The sequence below is a fragment of the Curcuma longa genome, unplaced genomic scaffold (genome assembly GCF_044706935.1).
Source record: "Curcuma longa cultivar G26 ecotype Majalengka, Jawa Barat unplaced genomic scaffold, ITB_CL_G26_1.1 contig_27623, whole genome shotgun sequence".
In the NCBI taxonomy this organism is placed as follows: Eukaryota; Viridiplantae; Streptophyta; class Magnoliopsida; order Zingiberales; family Zingiberaceae; genus Curcuma; species Curcuma longa.
The window spans coordinates 1-25,811 of NW_027433470.1; the positions used below are offsets into that span (position 1 = coordinate 1).

Consider the following 25,811-nt stretch of genomic DNA (forward strand, 5'->3'; position numbering starts at 1 on the left):
TAATAATTGAGCTAGATTCTTACCAAACCAAAAGATACTCATTAACCTACTACCAAATTAAAAGATACTCAAACCAAATTTTAACATATCAAACTACATGATAAATAAAATGATTGCTAACCTTTTCAAACTCAAAATTCAAATCTATATTTTTTCTTTGTTGGCATCAATTCCCCTTTAGTTGAATGAATGTGTTGATTTTGTATAATCTCCAATTTTTTTCACAAGTTAATGATTTCCTTAAGCAGATAATTAAGAAACATGAGTTCCATGTCCTACAACATGATGTTTGCTCCTTGCATCTAAGCTCTCTTCCCACGTGTTTCCTTGTTTGGGACAACTATTGCTAACTAAGGATATGTGCCTAATTCTGTTTTATCTCAATTGTTATAGTGGATTTTGATTGCCTCAAGTAGGTAACTCAGAAAAAAAGTTTCTTTTTTTTTCTCACTAAAATAGAAAAAAAAGTTTCTTTTCCTTCCCTCCCTTTCCCTTTATGTTCCTTGATCCATCTGTGGAAGGCTTCCTAACTCATGCCTAGATGCATACGCTTTCTTGATAGTAGTTTCACATATATTTATCTGCATGTGCATTCTTATATATATGTTACTATATCAAATGATTCTTAGTTGGGTTGTGCAGGAAAAAATGAGATGAATCCTGCTAAAGTTGCATTGAAGTGCTGACATGACTTTACTTTGCTATGGTTGTAGGAGGAGATTTATGTTGCAAGAGCACCTGGGAGGTTGGATGTTATGGGAGGAATTGCAGATTATTCAGGGAGCCTTGTCTTACAGGTAATAAAGGTGATCAACAATACAGTTAGTATTGTATCTGTATAGAACCACGCTTTAGGCTTCTATGCGATACAGTACATGAAGGTATATTTGTTGAGAGAGTATGCTTGGTTGTTAACTGCTGAAGATTAGTTTCCACACAGTTATAGTACTGGGAATTTGCTGTTTATGATAACATAAGAGTGCAGTTTTCACTTGCCGTGTGACGGTAAGGTTGCCATAGAAGGGGAGCCTTGGCGCAACGGTAAGGTTGCTGCCATGTGACCTAGAGGTCACGGGTTCAAATCCTGGAAACAGCCTCTTGCCAAAGGCAAGGTAAGGCTGCGTACAATGGATCCTTTCCCCGGACCCCGCATGGCGGGAGCTTCGTGCATAAGAGTGCAGTTTTCACTTGCCACTATATTTGATTTAGTGCCTGCTAGTTTTCTTTCTTTTCTGGTTTCTTCTTTCAATTTTCTTTCATGATTTATTTTTTTAAATTTCTTTTTCTAAAGTTATAGTCAAAACTCTAATTCTCCAATTTTCTTTTAGATGCCACAATCTATGGAATATATCAAATGCACCAATACTTTGTCAAGCTTGCATTAGAATTAACTAATGTTTATTACTTTCTGGTGTTGCTATTCAAAATGATGGAGGCATCAAGACTTAGTAGATGTTCATCGGCTTTCTATTCATTGTCATTCTATTAACCTGTTTGACATATCCTTCTATGACAGATGCCTATCAAAGAAGCCTGCCATGTTGCTGTGCAAAAAAACCGTCCTAGTAAGCAGAAACTCTGGAAACATGCGCAAGCACGGCAGCAGGCAAAAGGACTAGGGTCTATTGCTGTGCTGCAAATTGTAATTATTTTGCTGAACTCTCTGGTTAATATTGTTGTTTTTACAAAGATCCCGTTACACAATCTAATCAAGATGAAAAATTCTTACGAAGTGCTTCTTCCAAATGCAAGGCTTTGTAACTTGCCGCATTTCCTTATTCTTGCAATTAGACACCTTGTTTGGTTGCAAATATTACGTTATTTTGTCATAGAATAATTGCATTTTCCCCTTTATTTTAATAACATTACTAGGATTTGCTATAGTATCTTATGTGGGCATGAATCTAAGTATTTGACATAAACTATTGTGGGAACAAGAGTTAAGGGGATCCATATATCTGATATGGCATGATCCTACCAAGGTCATGCTGTGTCAGCATGAGTGCATAGGAACCAAAACATCTGACTATTGAAAGAGTTTTATAGATATATCACTTCATCAATCTTATGAAGTAACATTTTTATCCTTTCTTTTAATTGACTTAGGTGTCATTTGGTTCAGAGTTGACCAATCGTGCACCGACCTTTGACATTGACCTCTCTGATTTAATGGACGGAGAACAACCAATGTCATATGAAAAGGCTCGCCAATTGTTTTCACAAGATCCATCTCAAAAGTGTGTGAAACTGATAAAAAAAATTGATAATATATATTGAGATGCTATTCATTTTGCTAACCTTTTATTGTATTTTCAGGTGGGCAGCGTATGTTGCTGGAACAGTTCTAGTCTTGATGACTGAGCTTGGTGTTAGATTTACACAAAGTATAAGCATACTGGTAGGTATTTTAAAATTTGAGAGCAAGTAGAATATGAATTTGGAATCCTTATTGAAAGGAATTCTCTTTTCCATTTAGCTTTGTTGAGAAAAATGTTCATTTGATTTCTATGTATAAATCTTGATTGTCTAACATGCCTGTATTATCAATGCAAATCTTGACACCACAAATCTCGTAGATTGCGCTTTCTATAGGATGTTAAGATAATCTTATGATGCCTATTAATTACATGCTGAGGACTTTAAGAAGCTGGTGAAAGTTCTTGCAGTATAGTAATTTTTAGTTGTGATGCCAAAGAATGTTTCTTTGTTAGTGATGATCATTTGTCACAGCTTGAACTAGTATTAAGTTTCATTTCTCATAATTATTTTTATTCAGTTACAATTTTTGTTTCATTAGCATAACTTGCTTCGGTAGTTGCAAGCATCATATAGTTCTAGCCAATCTATACCAACTTGTCAACACAAGGTGAATATTGTTGTGCCACTCATGCCAACACAACTTCAGTGGTAATGATGGAAAGTAAGGTCTGTCTCAACTCATCTGTAATCAGGGAAGGTATCATCTGGAACTAGCCATGACATCCTTCAATTTTCTGCCCGTCATAAGAATGAGATGAAATACTTAAGAAGAAGGGAAGAGGGGAAGCTCCAAATGGAGCATCAAGAGTAAACAAATAGAAGTTACATTGAAATTAGACAAATTGAGAGACATAGATATCTTGTTTCTATGTATTCTTTGGTTCCAATTTTTCCGGTTTCAGTTCTCTCAATGATTAACCAAGATATGTTTATAGATGTGGAGAAATTAGTTCCAATATTTCTAGGAGCATTATTTCATCCTAGTGTTATAAAATTATGAAAGCTAATTTCACTAGGATGGTACAAGAACTAATAAGAGCATTCATTTTAGTATTAGTAAGACAATGATTGGTGAGATACTTATTATGTATTTATAATGTGTTTCTTTAAAATTTTAAATCAATTGAGTCTCAAATTATTACAGGCATAAATTTATAGGTAAAAAGGAACTAAATGGTAGAAGATTGTAAGATCAAACTTGTTTAAGTTTGACCTTGGCACGTTCTGAAACATGCCGAAGCATGACAAGTGTTGGCATAGCATAGTATCTATATCGTACCATTTTGACCAGAGACCAAAACTATGATGCCAAATCATTTCTTAAACCTGGTTCAAAACTTGCTTAAGTTTGACCTTGGCATGTTAGGAAACATGCCAAAGCATGACAAGTGTTGGCATAGCATAGTACCTATATCATACCATTTTGACCAGAGACCAAAACGATGATGCCAAATCATTTCTTAAACCTAGGTTGCAAAGTTAATGAGGGCAACCTGATAAACTGAGTTGGATATTTGATTTAAATGTGTTCATTTTGCACTTATATTTCATTTGATTTTTATTGACGTAAAATTTAAGTATGGTTCTTCGGAAAGTTCAAGCCAAACAGAGTCCCGAGACCAAAATTTAAAAATATTTTATTTTTTATATAGTACGTTTATGCCAAATATATTGATAATTAAAACATTACTTAAAATTATTTTATCCAATACAAACCAAATCACAGCAACACATTTGGTTTAATTTAATTTATTTCAAATAAGTTCGGTCCTATTTAATTCTGTCCTCTTTTACAAGATCTTAAAATTGAGTGTATCATCCCTAGTTTGACTCTCAGAGTGAATCTTTGTTATCTGTAATTGTGTATCATTATAGACGTGCATTCACATTGTCCATCATACATATTTGTGTGGGTAATGCCTATATTCTTATAAACTTGCATATGCTGAAACACGATTTGGTTCTATAGTTTACTGTTATTCTTTGTCATAGCATATAAGACTTTTTGCAACCTGATGATCTTCAACTTGAATGGTATATGTATTTAAAATTTTCATCCTTCACTTGTCAGGAAGGAGTTTGCATTTATGCTTGTCAAAATTAGACATGGGTGTTTTCATACTTCATCGATTATCATTCATGTCTCTTGGATAAACTCCTGTGATTTAAAAGAAAAAAATGATGAATAAAGTGTGCAGAAGCTTCTCAGTAACAATGTTAGTAAATAGAGAGATTTTTTTTGAGGATATCTAAAGAATTTTAGTGCAGTTAATACTAGTAGATGGGTCTTGTTGAAAGATTAGGGAAAGTAGAGTAATTGTATTGCATATACTTTTTATAAAGGATAATTAGACGAATATATGAATTTGACATAAGAACCTTAAATATGACTAATTCTATCTAAAAAATATAGGCATTAGACTAAGTATTACCCTATATTGGGTTATATCTTATTCCTATCTAATACTCCCTTCAAATTGGAGCCCTTCAAATTGGAGCATAAATAGTATCTATGGCTAGCTTGATACATAAACTAGGGAAACTCTAATTAGTAAAATTTAAATTAGATTCACAATTATGAAATGAAAATCATACGATTTGCATCCCAGCAAATAAATAATAAAAAATAGAAAAAATAATAGTGCATGTAATAAGTAATGATCCATTTGACCTCGATCAATTGATATATCGCACAGTTTGCGGACTCACAAATGGAAACTATAGTGTTTGTGCATGCATCCATGTGAGGCACAATTGTTGTCTGGTTGTCCTTGCAACAATTTCGGTGGTAGGGTTGTGAGGAAAGATGTGCTCTCCTTCACCTAGTTTCAGCATTATGTCATAGTGGTTTCAACAGTAGGGTTCCTTCTATCAGATTCTAGTATGTATGTCATATTATTTTCATTGATAGTCTTCCCTCTGCCTAGTTTTGATTGCCTCCATGTGGTTATGGTGGTTGTCACAATGGTCTTGGTGATAGGGTTTCCTTTGGCTAGTTATAACTTATTTATCACAATAATTTCGGCGATGGGGTTCCCTCCACCCAGGTGCAGCATTATATTATAGCAGTTTTGATGGTAGGATTTCTATTGCATGGTTCCAACATTATGTCATAGCAGTCTCAGTGGTAGGGTTTCTCATATCATTGTTGTTGTTACTCCCTCTTCTTGTGCTTATATTGAGAATGTTAATAGAGAGAAAATTAGAAATGGGAACATTAACACTAAAGCACATCTTGAAGAAAGCCCGAGCAAACCCAGGGCCAACATCTTGTGCTTCTCCGCTAGTATGCACCAAAGCATCCAAGTGGGTCTTGGAAGCAGAAACGAAGAGATCACATGTGAGAACTTAATATGATACTGCAATATGAGATGTATCGATGGAAGAAGCAAAGAGTCACATTGTTTAATGGACATGAAAACTGAAGATATCTGGTGGAAAAGTGCTATGCAATTAGTTAACCAACCCATTATTTGAAATAGAGAAATAGGAATAGACTTATGTGGTACAATCTCAACCATGACCAAAATGTTAACGAGCACTAAGAGAGTTCTAGTTTCCTCTGTTTTATTATCGTAGGTAGATATTGTTTTATTACTAAGAAACCTAATTTATTTTCTGATTTCTATGATTAAATTAGGTTTCTTCTGCTGTTCCAGAAGGCAAGGGTGTCTCTTCTTCTGCAGCAGTTGAAGTGGCTACTATGTGTGCAATTGCTGCAGCCCATGGTTAGTTTTTGTTATCCTTGTATATTTTTTTAAGCCAGCTATTTTATGGGATAATATCACCTTCTCTAGGCCACAGAAATCCCTAACTTTACCTTTTTGTTCAAAAACGTTGTGTTTTACATTATTTTCTTTATTAGGTCAAAGGACAGTCTCTTTGCATGAGAACTGTTGACATATTTATGGTGGAATACTAATGCTTATGTATCTAAATAATTGAAGATACATGTACTGCTCTGTCAGAGAATAATATGGATAATCATCACTGTAAATATTAAATCTTAGTGTTTATGTTTTGTCACACTTTACTAGGATGCAGACATTTGTTGTAATGTGAACTTTTTTATTTACTTTATCTAATTAGTCGATACCTGTTATAAAATCATGGACTTGATATACCAGTTTGAAATGGTCGGGTTTCAAATTTGAATACGTAAGCTCTTTTTTGAGAGATGTTAGATTATTTTAGCTCTAAAATATCTCAATATTTTTCACTGTATGTAGATCTGAGTATTGAATCAAGGGATATCGCATTACTTTGTCAAAAGGTTGGGACATATGATGAACTTCTATTTTTATCATATTTAATCAGCTGTAGTTTTTTTTTATTACTAATAAGTTAGACCTGAGCAGGTTGAGAATCATGTTGTTGGAGCTCCCTGTGGAGTGATGGACCAAATGACATCTGCATGTGGGGAAGCAAACAAACTGCTAGCCATGGTTTGCCAGGTTTGCCTCACTAAAATTTTGCTGTCTCACTTTTCCCATTTAGTTTCCTTTATAACTTGTCCATCTTATTTGACTGTGCAGCCTGCAGAAGTAAAGGAACTTGTCACAATTCCATCTCACATAAGATTCTGGGGTCTTGATTCTGGTATCCGTCACAGGTATACACCATATCAATTTATCTCAGAAGATCATTCAAATTCTCAAAAACTAAAACACTAGTTTATTCTTGATATCTCACTTTGTATCTTTGCCTTTCTAGCAAGTGCTAGTGTATGCAGATTTTGGAACGCCTTTTCAATAAGTAATAATAGAGTATTTACATTAGTTCCTTTACAAAGTAGAGTTCTCAGAGGAGTTTTTATGCATGCAGTGTTGGTGGAACTGACTATGGATCTGTTCGAATAGGCGCCTTTATGGGGCGCAGGATGATCAAGTCTGAAGCTTCTTCTTTGCTGTCGAACTCTCTAGGGGGTATCGAGCCTCAACAAGTTGGTGAACTGACTCCTGATGACTCTGAAGGACATGGAATTGAGATACTTAAAGCTGAAGCGTCATTGGATTATTTGTGCAATATATCGACACACCGGTAATTTTGATTTAGAATTTTCTTTTTTCAGAAACTTGCAGATTGCTTTTAGTGCTGTATTAAATTGCTGTTCTAGACCTATGAGAACAATCATGTGCCCAGTCCTGTCTGGAACAACAAAATGTTTATGCACCTTTCTATGGAAAATGGTCATCCTGCAATAAACTGACATGATTATTCAATTCATTATAGATATGAATGCCTGTACACAAAGAAACTTCCAGAATGCATAAGTGGAGAGGAATTCTTGGCAAAATTTTTGGATCACAATGATCTAGTAACCATTATTGATCCCAAGCGCACTTATGCAGTCAAGGCTCCCACTAAACATCCAATTTATGAGAATTTCCGTGTTGAGGTAATTTCAAGCTGTCCTTTTATACTTGTTTGAAGTGATGTTCTTCCAACCCTTTTCTACTTCAAATTTTTTGTTAAATGCTAGCACCATGTGTAATTTGTCTGCAAATAGATAATAACAAAATGGATCATATAGAGTAGTATAGAGGGGAAAAAATTGTTGGACTAATAAAAGATACTATATATAGGTGATAATGTACCCATATTACACATCTAAGTCCAATGGTAATATTCCCTTTTAAGTTGAAGCATAGAAATTACTATGCTCAACTTGTAACGTTTCATAGAAAAAGTCCCACAATTGGAAAAGAGGCAACACTCTAGACTAATATTTGCAAATACTTCATGGAGATATTAGTTGATTTGACGTTCAGGAAAAATCCTTATAAATGCAATATTTTCATTGACTATACTCAGATTGAAGGTACATAGATTTATAAAAAGTTTCCTAATGTAGATAGACAAGTTGTAAGGGTTGTGGTGATTATGATTCTGCTATCAGGTAAAGTCTGAGAAGATCTGAAGGAAGAGATTGAATAATGTTTAATCTATTCAAGAGATGTAAGACACTTGAAGAGACACACCCACAAGATACAGGAAGACACACTAATGTATCTTATAAAGAGATGTCAGGAGACATGCTAACGCTGTGAGAATTTTTTTAAGATAACATTTATCTCTGACCTCATCTTAAATTATACACACAATATCAAAGGGCGAACAAAAGATCATGAGATATAAAATGAATTGTCAATTGGAGACTTGGAGAATAAAAATTTGAAAGAAGATAGCCAAAAATAAATCATTTACATTTGGATTTATTTTACCATTTATTTTTTTCGGGGTACTTACCCTTTTTCTTTTTGTACCTTTCTATATCTTAAATTCTCTAATTATTTTTTCATCTTTCTTTCTCTCTCTTTGAAGGGGAGCTTTGTGCAACAGTAAAGTTGCTACCTTGAAACCTAGAGGTCACGGATTCGAGTCTCAAAAATAGCCTTTGGCAAAGCAGGTTAAGATTGCATACAATAGACTCTTCCTCGAGATCTTGCATTGACGGGAGCTTCGTGCATCGGGCTATCCCCTTCTCTCTCTCTCTATATATATATATTTATACATGCCCCTTTTAAAGCTACTTTTCTTTTTTTCTTGGACCCATTTTAGACTTGGGACTATATTAGGGTAACAACTAGATACATCCCTAGTTGAGCATGAAGATTAATGCTGATTACAAGAATTAGATCATGGTGATACAAACAAGGGAGATCAATTTGGAACTTCAAAGTGTGTTCAAAGGATGAGTTCTCTATCATCTAGTGGCATGCCCTATATGAGCTAAGCTTGCCATGAAATTAGCTTTGCTCACCACTAAACTATAGTAGTCGGTAGATCAAAATATAGATAAGAGCTAACTAAAATTAACTAGGGGTATACCTTTGAAGTAATTGCACTGATACTATGCACAAATATCAGCAAATTAGGATGTCAAAATTCCAAAACATACATAAAAATGTGAAGACAAGAAGAGAAGTGCATGGTGTAAAATAATATCACAAAATCTAATGAAATAGTAAATAGCCAAGATTATCATTTTTAGTAGTTTACAAATATTAATCTCTTAAATAATTTCTTCGTTCTTGTGTTTTCTCTTTTATACCCGTACAAGTATTCTTGATTTAATTTATCAAGGAGTCAACATATATGCTATTATATAAGGACACACAACCTATATGTATATACATTACAATGCACTTCATTTTTATATATATATATATAAGGTATAGAGGCTTAAGAGAGTCCATGAAGGTTCTTGATTTGATAATCTATTAGGGAGTCGCTTGTTCTGCCACTCCTATCTCCCATCCCGAATCTACTCCCTTACCCCTAATAGACTTTTTGATTGGCGCCACTTACCTTAATTTTTGTTAAGTATATCTATATCTGGATAGTGGTTTGCCTTAGCACCAAAATCTCTATAGTATATTTTATCTATTACTTTATTAGTCACATGATTAATTATGTAATTTAATTCATCATGGTTTTTAAAAGGGAATAAACAAAATAGATATACCATTATAACTATAAAAGGACAAGCAATATGGAAGAAAAATGTAAAAAAGCAACAAGAATATAGATGAGATCATAAATAATTGTGTGTGACAAATGCATAATTATATGATCTATTTTTATAAATTAAATCATGCACAAGCTAAATGTAATGAAACAAGAAAGAAAATCCACCTCAAGGGAACAATTTTTAATTTGGTATTTGCTCGACTATACAATTCCCCCTTGGTTATTTATAACCAAATCTACAAGATGTAAACAAGATTATGATTCTTGTTGGATGGTGTTGTGCGACTGGGAGAGGGGAGGGGTTGAATTGGACTTGTAGATTTTAGCGTTTGTTCTTTTTTGCTTTTAGTTTTTCTACACTTGGTTAGTTTGCACAACAGAAATATATAAAATTAAAATAAAACAGAAATAGACAATAAAAATATGCATACCAATTTTACATGGTTCGGAACCTTAGTTCTTGGGCCTATAACCCTTCGGTGGGTTAATCTTGGTAACACCGCTATCTTTCTCCTTTCTAGACACTTCTAGAGGTAGAGAAACCTCTTACAATCCTTTTTGCTTACAACAAATACAAAGCTAAACACAAGCCAAAATAAAAATTATTACAAAAATATGTTACTAAATTAAATGGTTTTTTATTGTTGTAGATTGCTAAGATTGGCCTTAAAGTGCAACAACACTTTCCTGAGAACCGACACAAACTCCATTTAGATGAGATAATGAGAGCTTTATTGCTTATTTATAATTGAGAGATGTGTTTAAATGAGCAACATCGAGCCCCTATTTATAGTCGTTCGGTATGATCTAATTGACTAATTTTTCCATCTTGGTCGACCAAACTGAGAGATTTATCAGTAGTTATTTGACTCCTTGCTTCGTCAGCTACTGACTTAGCATCTAATCGATCAATACTCTTCATGTGGTCGACTAATACTATTTATTTGTTGACCAAGTATGTGTGGTTGACTAGTACTATTAATGTGGTGGATCAGTATTGTTCATGTACTCACCAAGCATGTTTATCTTGGTTGACTGAGCATTTAGTAGACCAATACTATTCATGTGGTTGACCATCTCAGAGTTATCTATTTTTTACTGATTTATCTATTTGACCATGCAACTGTGTCTAATTTGGTAGACCAATACTAGTCATGTGGTCGACCAATCCGTTATTTTCTTATTTATTTTCAAATACTCTAGCACATTTGAGATAAACATAATAAAATTCGATAAATACAAAATATGAAGTGCTTAGTCAACTAAATTACTACTTAATCGACTAGAGTTCTAACTACACTAGAGTTGAATCTATGTCGTATTAAGAGACCCCATATCTCTGGGACTTCACCTATTGCTTAGCCTCACTACCACGTCTTCCATTTGCTTAGTCGCAATATCAGGGCTTCTACTTTTCTAGCCTTGCTACCATGACTTCCTCTTGCTAGAGTTCGCTTCTTTAGAGCTTTCTCACTTGCCTAGAGTTCACTCTTCTAGGACTTCCGCACTTGCCTAGAATTCACTCTCCAGATCTTCTTCACTTGCTTAGAATTTACTCTTCTAGAACTTTCACACTTACCTAGAGTTCACTCCTGACTTTCACAACTTCCACCCTTGCCTAGAGTTTACTCCGATACTTCCTCACTTTCCTAGAGTTTATTGTTCTAGGACTTCCATAATTATCAAACATTCGGCCACCTTTGATCTGCCTACACTTTCTATTGCCAACACCGATTGGACTTTTAACCAATGCCAAATGTCTAGTCTACCTAACCCACTTGGACTTTCACAACCAGTTAACATATTCAACCGCTCGAATATTATAATCCTAGATCATGGTCAACCTTGATTAAATTGGTCAACGTTGACCACAGGCGATTGCACCAACAATTCTTACTAATGATTTTAATCATCAAGTCAAAAACCTTAAAAGAAACTTATCTCCAAAAAAAAAAAAAACGACCGCGTCATTGAAAGATACAAATGAAACTTTAGCCTTATGTCCCATACCTTGCCTTAACAAGTCTAAGTCAAAGCCCCAAAAAAGATAACCTCTTGATCTTCCTGACCACATTGGATCCAAGGTTAATTAAGTAGTGCTAAATTTAGATAAATCCATGGAGCCTAGATATGTTCCCACCACAAACAGAACAGAGACAACCTCACCATCCAAACACCACAAATCCTCCTTCTAGTTAGATATCAAAGCGGTCTCTAATTCACTTTAAGGATAATTCACTTTAAGGATCTCGGTTTGCCACCAGATTATATCCGCAGATGATCGAAGTAAATCTAACCAACTTAGCTGCTAATTGTCCTTTCCATTTGTGGTGAATTTGCCGGGTCTATAGTTTTGAGTGAGGGAGGAGGATGACGGTTAATTGTGGAGATGTAAAGGAGTAGAGACCATAGTGAGACCGCCTACCATCCTTTAAATGTGTGGATGGCGCAAATTGAGTGTGTAGTGATAAGTTTAGTTTTCATGGCTATTTATAAGTAGGAGACTATTGAGGATAATGTGTCAGAGCCAAGAGAATGGGGGGGGGAAAATATATTGTTGAGAGGAAGATATTAGGGTTTCATCGCAAGATTGATCAATATGGTTGACCAAAATGGTGTTAAGGTGCAAGAAAGTGGAGGGATTAGCACATAGGGAAAGAAACCACACCATCATATTAAGCCTTCATTCTTTAAAAAAAAACCTTTTAAGAGAAAATTTCTCCCAACTTATATGTGATACTTAGCAATTTATGTAAAGTAAAAAATGCATTTTAAAATGATCAGAAAAGGCAAGATTGATACCTGAATTTTTTTTATTAGCCCATAACTTGGACTTTTCAAACTTATATTATGTGGTTGAATAAAGATTGTGATATAAATTTCAATTTATGTTGTATATCCCCAATCCTAGATGTAATGGGATTGGGTACTTGGTGATGTAGCATTCAAACGAATCAAAATTCACACAAAACTTCGAAATCAATTAGAAGTAATATGGGTTATGTAATATCAAAGAAATAATTGTTATCAGAAGGAAAATTCATAAAGAGAAATATTATTATGCAGAATGAGATTAACATGGGGAAATTGGTGCCTTTTAAGGCTCCAACTAAACAAAATTAAAATAAACTAAAATATTATTGAAAAGAAATGATTGCATACCTAAGAGTTCACATAAAAAAAATAAATTAAAACTAGGAAATCAACAACAGTATATTAATCTTTTTTAAAAATTTCTCTACTATCCTAAATAATGCAATGACCAATGATTGTCGATACTGATAGTAGTATTATATGTCATAAAACTATAGGTATCAGCAGTATCAGATTGGTATCAGTAGGAATTGAATCAGTGAGAAAAGCTTCAATAAAATAAACAAAAATATGAAAGACCAAAATAATAAATGGTGCTCTTATATGTCTTGAATATATTAAACTAAATCTGAATTTATTAGAAGTTAATTAAATCCGGTTTTAAATAAACTAAATATTATTTAACCTGAATTCAATTAAATTATTGTGACTTTAATTAAATTAATTTGATTTTAATTTAACTAAACCCCATCTTAATTTAATTATATTTTTAATTAATCCGATTTAATTCCATCTGGTCGAAATAATTAAAATAATTGATTAAAACAAATATGGTTAATTTGATTTAAATTCAATTTAATTTCTTGTAAATCGGAATTAATTGAATCTGATTTTTTAAATTAAATATGATTTAATATAATTTAATTAATGTGACTTTAATTAAACTAATCTGATTTTAACTACTTTAAATCGTATTTTAATTTAATTGAATTTTAATCGGATTTAATTATATCTGCTTTAAATAACCAAATTAAACTAATTGATAAAACAAATATGATTAATTTTATTTTATTTTACTTTCAAATTAGATTTAATTCAATCTTATTTTAAATAAGTAATTTAAATTAAATATGATTTAAATATTTTAATCCTAATTAAATTGGATTTAGACAAATTTATATGACTTTGATTAAATTAAATATGATTTAGTTAAATCTCATTTTAAATAAACTCATAAAATTATTTTTTTAAAAATAAATTTTATTTAATCTGATTTCAATTAAATTTAATCTAATTTGATCAAATCTGAACTCTGATTTAATTAAATTGAATCTGATTCTAATCCATTTTTGTTAATTAAATTAATACACTTTAAAATAAAGTATTAACCTATCAGTAGAATAAGGGAGAAAACATATATATTTGTACTCATGACTCATCCACGAACCATAACAAACTTCTCGCACCACTTTTGGCACCATTATGTCGAACATGCAACCAATGCACCCACGCCGCCAACTATCAAATCTCTCCCCTTAACATATTGTAGGCTTGTGATTTCCTCATCATTGGTAATTCGTCTTTAGCATCATAGTGGATGTCCTACATGAACTTTGACACTTTTCTCCCCTTCCAACTCAGTAGAATTGGCTGATTCCATCTAATTTTTCTATGATTCCATCAATTTCTCCTGAATTCATATAATTTCAATTGTTTCTATAGCATTTGAAAGGATCTCAAAGACTTGAAAAATGAGTTGGAATACCATAGGCCAATGCTGATTCCGATTCAGCTTCGCCATCCGTATCAGGACTAGCCAAGTTTGTTCACCTGCAATTACAAACTTGGAGACTTGCTTTTGTAACTTATTCTTCTAAAGAGAACCTACCAAAATAAACTTTTATAAATCTAAAAACTTTTAAAAGCCAAATTCCTATTTGCATTGCTAGGATGGGGGTATATAGTCCCCAAATAGTTAGCCCTCATGTAGTTAGGATAAATTAGGCTTGATGATGATATCTTCAGTCCTACAATCATATAAGCTGCACGAAAAATTTTGTCCTTCAGTTGGTTATATTGTTTCTCTCCATTGTCTTTTTTGTGAAATATTTTTACAATCAATTCAACAATTGCACCTTAGACCGAAAGAAATGAAAAATAAGCTTTTATAGTTCAATCCTGAATTGAATTACCTTTCCATTGTTCCTGTAGGCCTTTAAAGCCTTGCTAACCGCAACCCAAACTGATGAGCAACAATGTTCCCTTGGGGAACTGATGTATCAGGTACCTTTTTCACTTAGGTTTCAAATTGTTGTTTTTTTGATAAATTATGGATCTAAATTTAAACTAAAAAAAAGTGTATTTGGTTCATGCAAAGTTTTTCAGGTGCTATGATTTCACTTTTTGGTCTTTCAGAACAAAGAATTTGAAAAACAAAAAAAAAGCATTTATCAACCTTTTAATGCTATAGTAAATGGAATATCTCTTGTTCATGATATGACAAATTCACTAGTATCTTTTTTTTTTCAAATAGTCAGTTGCCATTTTATTTTTTAAAAAATAATTTTAGTCTAGATCCCATTTGAACAATAATGTTATAGTGCATGATTCAAATAAATATGTCAAATAATTTGTATGCATATATACTTTTTCTTGTGATAGTGTCATTACAGCTACAATGAGTGCGGGCTTGGATCAGATGGAACAGATAGACTTGTAAACCTGGTGCAAGAAATGCAGCACTCTAAATCCTATCAAGATGGAAGTGCAAGTTTATTCGGTGCAAAAATCACTGGGGGAGGCTCTGGTGGCTCAGTTTGTGTTATTGGAAGGAATTGCATTCAAAGTAGTGAAGAAATTCTGGAGGTAAAATTTGATTGGGCTTTAAGCATATCTTATTTTACTGGAAACTTGATAGTACACACTTCTTTATGGAGGAGATTAGCCAAAGACCAAGAGATGGAATTTGAATAAAACCTTGAGTAACCACTGCCTAACCATACATACAACTTATATCCCTTTATGGATAAATAAACTCATGAATCAGATTCTTCATCAGAAAGCCAATGACCTTCTATATGATTTGGTTTCATTGCCATAAGCTTCCTTATTGTTTTTTGATAAGTATAAAAAAACAACTGCTTTTGCTAAAATGCAATTATTTTAAGAATAAATTTCTGAATACAAAATTTACCTTATATTTTTTGAATTAGTCAATTACTGTGATGTGGCAATACAAAAATCTAGACCCCAATAGTTAAAAGATTTAGGTGTGAGTATCCGATATGGGTTTAGATCTAAGTGTCCAAACATGGTTGTTTCCAAAAATATTTACACGTGCTCGATAGAAATATCCAATATCTATGCAGAGTTTTGGTACTAAAGTAGTTTTGAAGTAAATAAAGAGTCCAAGTACCAAAGGATCTTATTGAAGAAAAATGAAGAAGATTTAAAAAAATATGCAATAGCCAAAAAAGAGACCAAGAAAGCAATGAGTGATGCTAAAATGAAGCTTTCAAATGCTTGTTTCGATAGATTGATACAAAAGAAGGAGAATGAGACATCTATAGAATAGCTAAAACTAGAGAAAGGAAATCAAGAAAGTTTATCCAAATAAGATGCATTAAAGATGAATCCAATACATATTAGTGAAGGATGATGAAATAAATAAGCGAGGGAAGAGTTATGTTCATCAACTAATTATTAAAAGTTTAGGGACTAACTTACGTTAGGAAATTTAAGTAGGCTAGATAAGTAGGGAAATTTAAATTTTTATTGGAGAATTCAAATTTCAAAAATACAATAGACTAATGGGATGAAAAATGAAAATGCAATTGGACTGGATGATATTCTGATAGAGATATAGGAATGCTTAGAAAAGCAAGGTATTGAATGACTTGTGAAGTTATTCAGATATTAAAAATGAAGAAAATGTCTTATCAATAGAGGATAAGTACTCTAGTATCTATATAAAAACAAAGAAGACGTATAATGTATGAATTATAGGAGCATTAAGCTAATAAGTCATACCATGAAATTTTGATAAAGAATAGTAGAAACATGATTAAGAAAGAAGACCAAGGTGATCAAAAATCAATTTAAATTCATGTCAGATAGAAGGTATACATCTTCTCAGGCCTTGAAAAAGCTAATGACAATGTCTCAAGGGAAATTATGTGGAGAATTGTAGAAAAGAAAGGTGTTAGCATAGTATATATTGAAATAACAACTCGCGTTACTACAATGCATGTTGTTTGTAGACGATATTATTTTGGTCGATGAGATATATGAAGGAGTCAATGCTAAGTTCGAATCTTAGCAAGAATCACTTAAAGATTTTAGGCTTAGTTAGTAGTGTAAAGATAGAATATATGGAATTTAAATTTAGTAGTAGTAGTTACAACAATACAATTGTTAAGACAAGAGATGACAAATTACCTATAACTAAGAGCTTTAAGTATCTAGGTTCGTTTTTGCAAAAGGATGGAGGAGAGGATAGAGATTTTTTATATAGGATACAAGCAGGATGGTCGAAATGGAGGAGGATGTTCAATGTTTTTGTGATCATAAGGTACCTCTAAAACTCAGAGAAGTCTTATAACATGACGATTAGATCTACTATATTACATGGAATTGAATATTGGGTTATGAATCGAGCACATGAATGGTAGATGAAAGTCACAGAGATGGGGATATTAAGGTGGATATGTGGATATATGAGGATGAACAAAATAAGAAATGAGAATATTAGGGAGAAAGTTAATATTGTGTATATTTAGGGAAAACTTCTAGAGATGCATTTAAGGTGTTAGGCATCAATAAATGCCTCAGTTAGGAGATTTGAGATCATAAAAAATACGCACATTAATTGAGGAAGAAAGAGGCAAAAAAGACTTGGTTAGTAATGATAAAACAAGATAAAATTTATTTAAGTATAAATGATGATATAATAAGGGATCGAGTCCAATAACATAGGAGGATTTATATAATTGACTCCACTTAGTGGGATAAAAACTTTGTTATTGTATGAGAAAAATTATAGTTTATCCATGACATCCTAATGTAGATTTCATATCTAGATGATTGTTTTAAGCCAACTGGTAGATTTTATAAATTTTCTAAATCATTATATTTTTAAAGACTAGGTCGTCCCCATTGATGTAATGCATAGAATTCAATGGAGTACTAAGAATTATGTATTTGATCTCAAATAGTTGGGACACAGTTTGTTTGATGACGATGATGATGATGATGAGTAAGGGTTCGTTAGGGGATTTGTAAGGCTTAGATAAATGAAGTTTCATTGGCATAGGATTAAGCATCTTGAGCCCATGATGATGAAGATTATGACATACCTGTTTAGTCCAACACAAATTCTGTGTTAATAACTATCATGAACATGAGCTTAAATTTCATGGGCTTAATATCATCCCGCTACTACAAGGAATTATTTATCTTTTCTACTTTGCAATCTTTAACATTAGTATTTGATGTCAATCTTCCATTTCATTTCTATAGTGTTATAGATTGTTTAGAAAGCTATTTATCCTCTTCATCCTCGTTGAAGCCAATTGCTGCAATTCTTGGTAACTGATTCAAGATGTTTGATAATTTCAGATTCAGCAAAGGTATAAATCTGCAACTGGCTACTTACCCTACATTTTTGAAGGCTCATCACCAGGTGCTGGAAAATTTGGTTATCTGAGAATACGTAGGCAGCAATCCTCAACAGACGCCTCTCCAAGGAACTAAGGCACGCATACTTGCAATTGAAATATTAGCTGAGTTAATATTTTGGTCCCAAGACTAGCAACAAACAATTATATATGAAACTCGTTGGCCACCGTTGCAATTGAAATCATTGCCCTTGTAAAATTTTCTGTTGGATTTAGTGTGTCGATCTTTGAAAACCCATGAGTTTGTATTTACATTCAATTGTTATTGTTTATCTCCATCTCGAATAAATGTTGCTTTGTTGGTTCTTGTCAGCCTATTTTGATGTAATAGGTTTCAGAGAAATACAGGGTCACAACCTGACAAAAAAAAAACATTGGATCATCGAGTTTGAACAATCGAAAAAAAGGGACCAAAATTGCTTCAAGTAATGTTCTTCCTCCGCCATATGATATTGAACATTCATCACATTTGTTCCCTAAATGGCAAATTTTCTGCACCACAGCATTGTATTGACAAATCTGATCTGACTCAAAATGTTGTCATGTCACAGGAATTGAATATGAAATGGACCACTACAATTACTTGGACCCACCAGAATTGATTCACAACAACCAATTCATGCACTGAAGGGCTGTGGTGCTAAAGTGGACATCTCATATTGGTGTCAAATCTGGGTAGCTCCCAGGATTCTCTCAATTACCAGCAATCCAAAGTTACAACTGGTTTGAATTGAACCACAGCCATAATGACACAATTGATCGCAAGAGTATTAGCAATCGTAGAATAAGCATTTCAGTCGCTTTCATTCTATTTCTCGACTTTTCTGACCGAATCGGCCGACAAGTTCGTGCGGGCCATTTGAGATTAAAGGGCACCCTCATACTATTGCAGTGGCATATCTTGATTGCTTTTGTGGATCCTAATCCACTGAAAGGCTATCAAAGGGGGAAAAGATCGTCTCTGAGACTCATATTGGATAGACATTGCCATCCATCCATCCATGATTCACTTGCCCACTAACCACCTTTCCCTGTGCATTTGCCGGCCAAACTTAATGTCTGCTATCAATTGTGATCCATATATCGAATCACACAAACTGTGTCTAACTAAACCTGTCTGCCTCCCCCAGTGATGTTGACCTTCTCTGAGTCATCCCACATTAACAAGCAGCAGCAACAGCCACAGCAGCTCCCTTAGTGATGTTGACCTTCTCTGAGTCATCCCACAATAACAAGCAGCAGCAGCAGCCTCTCCCTTAGTGATGTTGGCCTCCTCCAAGTCATCCCACATTAACAAGCAGCAGCCAGCCAGGCAGCCACAGCCATTAACAAGATGCATTGTAATGTGTTTCCTTAACTTTTTGGTTTCATATAAGAGCACCAGTGCATGCACAAGGCTTGTGTATTCATTGAGTCGTTTTGGTGTAACTGAGTTTAATTTTTAGGTGTGCTAGATAAAATGAAATAGTAACCTTGAAAACTAATTCAAAATTATTGAACGAATTTAAAATCTAAAATTTTTTAATCTATTTTTTATTATTCATAAAAATTATATATAGGATCTTGAAAAAAAATCTATATTGTTGGAACAAGTTCCTTCAATTAATTTCTAAAATGTCAAGAATCTCTAAAATAATTTTAAAATTTTTAAAATTATATCATTAATGTTGCTTTAAAATATTTAAAGATCAATATTTAATTATTTACATCGTGAGTCTCAACTGACACTGTGGCATCGAATCTGTTTGTTGAAAAGTAAGATTTTATACTTTTTAAATATCTAAAATGATAAGATTTATGAATTTCACTGATAAGATGCCTTATAGTGTAAAGTCATATTTTAAGTAAAATATAGTTTTGTACATAGTTTTGTAAGATACCCTTACACCACAGTAATAATTTCTTTTACAATTCCACTTACCTTTCAATATTAATGTATATTTTTGATTTAAAAAAGACTAAAAGTAGAAAATATTTTCAAAAATATTCAAATCATGATACTACATTTATTATCAAAGATTATACACAAATAATAGGAATGATATTCAATGAGGTGGAAATCGACCTCTGTACTAGACGTCGATGATGAAGTTTCAATAGATGATACCAAAATAATGCAGTAGAATCTGCCTCCACATTAAGTGTCAATTTTCACAAATGACATTGAAATAATGCCATTGAAATTCGCCCCTAAGGTGGAGTGGGAAGATGGATGATAATGAGGCAATGGTTGGATAATGTGGTGGCGACTAAGGTGAGATCACCAGACTTAAATAGCAAGCATTCAATCTACATGGATTAATATACGTCAGAGGGTGTCGGAGTGATCTAGCAAAGTCTCTTTAATCTTAAGTTAGACTGAACTTGAAAGAAAGAGTAGAATGTTATATCATTGCTAAGGGATTCTCAATTCCGCAACAGTGGGTCTAGGAGAGCACTACTAGGTTGACCTCTTAGAGATGAGAGGACCATTTCCACTAAGGGGATCAGGGAGAGCATTACCAAGTCAACCCCTAAGCGGTGGGAGGGCTGCTATTGCTTAAAGGGATGCTAGATCCGAAGATCGCGAGGCAATCCTCTACTATCTTGGAGAGTGATATAGAGAAGACCCATTTGATCCTATGACTTAAACAATTAATGAATTCAGTGAGAGGATAATGGAGGAGACCAACTCGATTTCATGCCTCGAAAGACCAACAAAGTTAGCATGAAAATAATAGAGAAGACTAACTCGATCTCATAACTTAGAAGACCATTGAGGTCAAGAAGAGTGTAATAAGAAAGCCTGCTCAATTCCATGATTGAGGAGAGTCTAATAAGAAAGTCTACTCGATCTTGTAACTCAGCTACATTTGGGAGGATGGTGCCCTCTAACGTCTGCCAATCTATGCATATTGGATCTTTGATTTTCATGTCCGACGATCTCCATTACAGTTGCCACCATAAACATTGTAAGATGAAGTAATGCATATGGATGATAATGGATACTTGTAAAGGGGCCAAGGAGGACATTTGAAAGCTGAGATTCCAAGATTTATTTTTTGATCATTTGAGCCTTATTGTAAGTTCCTCGTATTAGAGTTTCACTTTCAGTCATTTAAAGAGTTTTTCATTTTTGAATGTCGTCCAAGAATGAGAAAAATCTAGTGGTGCAGTCGGGAGTAATTGACGAGTCGTTGGCGACGAAGTAGGATGACAATTTTGAACATGTGAATTTGAGTGTTAGTGTGTTTGTTTGTGTCTATTTCATTTCCATTGCATATTGTGTTTGAATTAACCTTGCTAAATCATTAGGAAGATTTTTTTAAGTGTTGATTGCAAGAACATTTACTATTTACCCGCTCTTGCTTGCATGACATCCATCACATTGATTGTAACACTACACACCTAACAAACACATCAACATAATAAGATAAACCTAACATAAAATTTTGGCCAAACACATTGAAAATAGTTGGTCATACTCAATCACTTGCATCAATAAAAATTGAGTAATGTGTCATCCTAACAATGCACACAAAATACTTTTAAGTAGTATCGTTCGAGAATGATTTATTTTGTTGTATAGGGATAGACTCCATATAGTGGATTGGTTAAATCTTACAACTAAGTGGCAACAAGTCTCAATCATAGTCCACGACTTACTTCAATCCAGGACTTCACATAGGCATACAAGGGTATAAGTCGAGTGAAATTTTGGGATCATTAAATCAATTTAGCCAACTTGAAATGAACCTCAATTAATTAGAGCATTTAATCTACTCCAAAGTCTAATGAACACAAATTTTCAATGAATAGGATGCTTTTTTAAGCAATAATCAGCTAAAGGTTCAATTCAAGAAAAATAATTGTGTAGTATTATGTTCTCTATAAATTGTACTTGACAGCATCAATCAAACTTACTCTGTAGCATTCATTTGATACTAACATTTACATTGTATTTGTTTGCAAGATAATTTTATTTTAATGTTGCAACTATTCACCTCTCCCCATCTATAATCTATTCACACTATACCATCCATCCAGATGATCCTATGTATATAATCAACATAAGATTTATCTCTCCTAATAAAAGATATAATATGTCACACGGCTGACCACTTTAATATAATCTATAGTGTAATACCATTAAGAAAGATTCTACTGAATTTTAGAGGCAATTAAGTTGTTATATAAGATGATAAGAGTACTATAATATAATGCACAGTAACTATACCACAAAAAGAAAAGGCTTTATAGGGGTAGGCTTGATACCTTGTTGGATAGCAATTAAGTCTTGTATACCAAAATTAATAAAAAGAGACTTTATATGAGATTAAAATGTCCAATCATTACAAAGTAAAATCTTCTAGCTAGCATATGATAATGATATGCATGCAACCTTATAATAGATAATTAAAAAATTGTATTAATTATCCTAGTCATTTAATCAATTATAATTTGGTGTTAGCTATGCCAATTAATTTATAATTTAATTGATATAACATAATTGTTATATTAAAGGTTGATTAGTATAACCAAAACTTATGAGATCAAATTGAAAATCAATCAAGCCTTTTATAATTGCCCACAACCCAAAAGGGACGGGACCCTCAATCAGTCCATGCTATGCTATGCTATGAAAATGGATTACTCAATGGGGGTGGGACACAGCTTGGTCTGTTACTTGATTCCTTGGGCCCTCTCTCTGTGTCTTTTCTTGAAGTGTCCACTTCATAAATTTTTGGAGAAGATACAAGTCTTTTAGATGATGTGGTACTTTTCAATTAATTAATTAATGTGGTCAGAATCAAGTGAGCTGGATTTTAGAGCTGGAAGCTGAGGATGCATGCACACATGAAAGTTTGTCCAAGCTTACACTTAATATTTAATAAATACACTTGGATTTATGTGTCTGTCTTGTTGTTTCTTTAAACCTCTCAGACATCTTCGATTTGGCTCCATCTGCTGGATCAACAGTGGCAGTAGCAGGGGTTGTGATCCCTGATTGAACTCTGGATGGAAGCTTCACTGTTCATTAGATGTTTCATGTGGGAGAAGGGATGCATGCAAGTTCTGATATTTAATTCTGTCAAGATACTACTGTGTTTTCTTGATTCATTATTGAAGAGGGGACCATGATGTATTAATAGAACCTAATGCAGTTTGTTGTCTTTCTATGTTTTTGCAAATTGACCATTTCAGCATCCACATGAATGATAATTATCTCTCTCCTTTTCTAAAAAAAAATTAGTGAAAATTTAAATATTTCTTTTCATACAAGGAAATTCAAATGAGGGATAAATTTCTTTATCCTCATCTACCCTCGAAATTCAAGCCTTTTGATTTCCTATCCTCCCCTCTTTGTTTTCCTCTTTATTAGAAAACACTGCACTTCTTTCTCACTAGAGCTCAATTGACTCCCTCACCTCCTGTGACTTTAGTTGTCCTCACTTCTCTTAATCAATCTCCTTACTGGCCTCCCTAGTTCCTTAGTCAATGTCGACAATGTCTTCCCATGCAATAGTAATATTATAGCAGCCCTCTTCTTTTTAACTAGCTAACATCAACCATCAATTAGACCAGACCTTGGACCGGGGGGTCCGAACCGGACCTAGCTTGGACCCGTAACAAACACCATTATGTGTTCCCTGACAATGTCATCAAAATTGATACAACTATATTTGTCGTGTTGTGGTTATAATATAATTACTAAATCCCACTATGCTAATATAACATAGGGGTATGACCTGGATCGTCTCTCAAAAACATGATGATGAATATTAATCTTTAGATAAGTGAAGTTTAGAATTCGACTTAATGCTAAGATCAATTCAAGTACAATTAATGTAATTAATGAAACCTAAGCACTTAACTGCAATCATGACAAGGGAAATGAGACTAACCTATGATTGCAATGAAATTAATAAATAATTGCATACGATTAACTAATAAGCTCAACTAACTTGAAATACATGAAGGAAATATTTTAGGAATTTAAACAAAACAAAATTGCATGACTGAAGTAATATTAATGTCAGAGGCAATTCAACGAACATATTGTAAGTAGGAAATTAAATGGAGCTAAATATGTCACGTCCCGAGAGACGGTTGGTTCGAAAAATTCGGACAACATCTCCCTTATAACAATTCAAATTCTCTGATATATTATGATAAAGGCCCACACGACCGCTCACTAATCCAACACATGTATATAAAATGCCAAACCACAACCACATACCAACAAAGTATAACCACAAACAACATATCAACAATATCTAAACGAAAATCTCAAAGCAACCAATATGACTCACAACAAAACGAAATATAAACTTCACAAGTCCAAAATAACAAAAACACCATAACCAGAATTATAACTACAAAATCCACAAAGTCCACAGATACTAACATACATCCAAACACAAATCCAAAATCCACACGAAGTAAATCCAACAAATACTCCTCTTGCTGTGAGATGGGGGCAGTTTGACAGAATTCCAAGCTTTTGATGAACGTAAATTATATATGATTTTTAGCCTTGTTTAATGCTCATCTACTTGTAATTCATTGCATAGGATCTACTTTATCACACCTTATTCTTTTATTGTTACATGTTTCTACTTCTTTTGCTTGTAGATCTACTCTTTGTATGTTTTTGATTTACAGGATGTGATTCGAAGCTAAAACGATGCATTATTGATCGTGGAGAAAGGAGTAGAGAAAAGAGACTCGTACTGGCCATTCTCATCATCACGAGCGGGTTTCTTACGCAGCATACACGAAGAAAATGGAGGAAAAGGAATAACAAAACAGTCAAGGCCATGCCCCACGGCATGTCCATGTCACACAACCATGCCTCCATTTTCACATGGCCATGCCTCTATTTCCACACGGCCGTGCCTTATTCCCTGTGTGCAAACAGTCAAGGTTATGCTAAGATACTTAAAGAGCCATAAAGTTAGATCAAGTTCAAGCACATTTTGATGTGTTTAGAGGTCATTTGAAGTGCTTCAGAGGCCAACACGGTCGTGCCAAAGGTGGCACGACTGCGCCCCATCATCCGAACCAGTTTTGAAGCTTCCAGAGAGTGCCACGGGCTGAGGCACGCCCACTCCATGTCCAACACAGTCATGCCAAGCTAGGCACGACAGTGCCTCACATTTCTAGTGCCCAGACACGATCGTGTTTTCTATCTGGACAGTTTTACAGACTGAAAGTAAAATCAGCATAACTTTTAGCTCAGATTGACCCACGGGTCGTGCCACCTACCAAAATGAAGATAACTTCAAGATCTACAACTTTCTTTCAGGGTGTGCTAAATGGTTCCTTCTCTAGGCTGTGCTAAAAGGCATGATTGTGCCCTTCATACAGCATGAAGACAGTAAGGGGTCGTGCCTACCAGGCATGGTCGTGCCCATGGAAGCCTCAAGCCGATGTTCAAGGTCGTGCCTTAAGGCTTGGGACCCTAAAAGGTTTTCGAAACCCTTTGAGGAGGTTTTCGAACCCTAAGGTCTTAGCTTGGGGGCGGCGGCTTCCCATTGCTTGGGGATGGTTCTCCCCACTCCGGGGAGACCCTAAAGCTTCATTCTCGCCGATCCATCCTACTCCGGA

At 33.9% G+C, this 25,811-nt stretch overlaps 1 protein-coding gene across 1 annotated transcript; it reads left to right on the top strand.

Annotated features, from left to right (window-relative positions):
* Positions 1 to 713: 713 nt before the first annotated feature.
* Positions 714 to 18,455, top strand: LOC141819064 (L-arabinokinase-like; the record flags this gene model as incomplete). The annotated part of the gene is made up of 13 exons (XM_074706435.1): positions 714 to 797; positions 1,517 to 1,642; positions 2,107 to 2,237; positions 2,317 to 2,398; positions 5,900 to 5,987; positions 6,489 to 6,532; positions 6,618 to 6,713; positions 6,795 to 6,871; positions 7,084 to 7,299; positions 7,492 to 7,657; positions 14,758 to 14,829; positions 15,208 to 15,411; positions 18,163 to 18,455. Coding segments are annotated over 13 exons (1,521 nt in total), but the record flags the coding sequence as incomplete, so codon positions are not given.
* Positions 18,456 to 25,811: the final 7,356 nt, after the last annotated feature.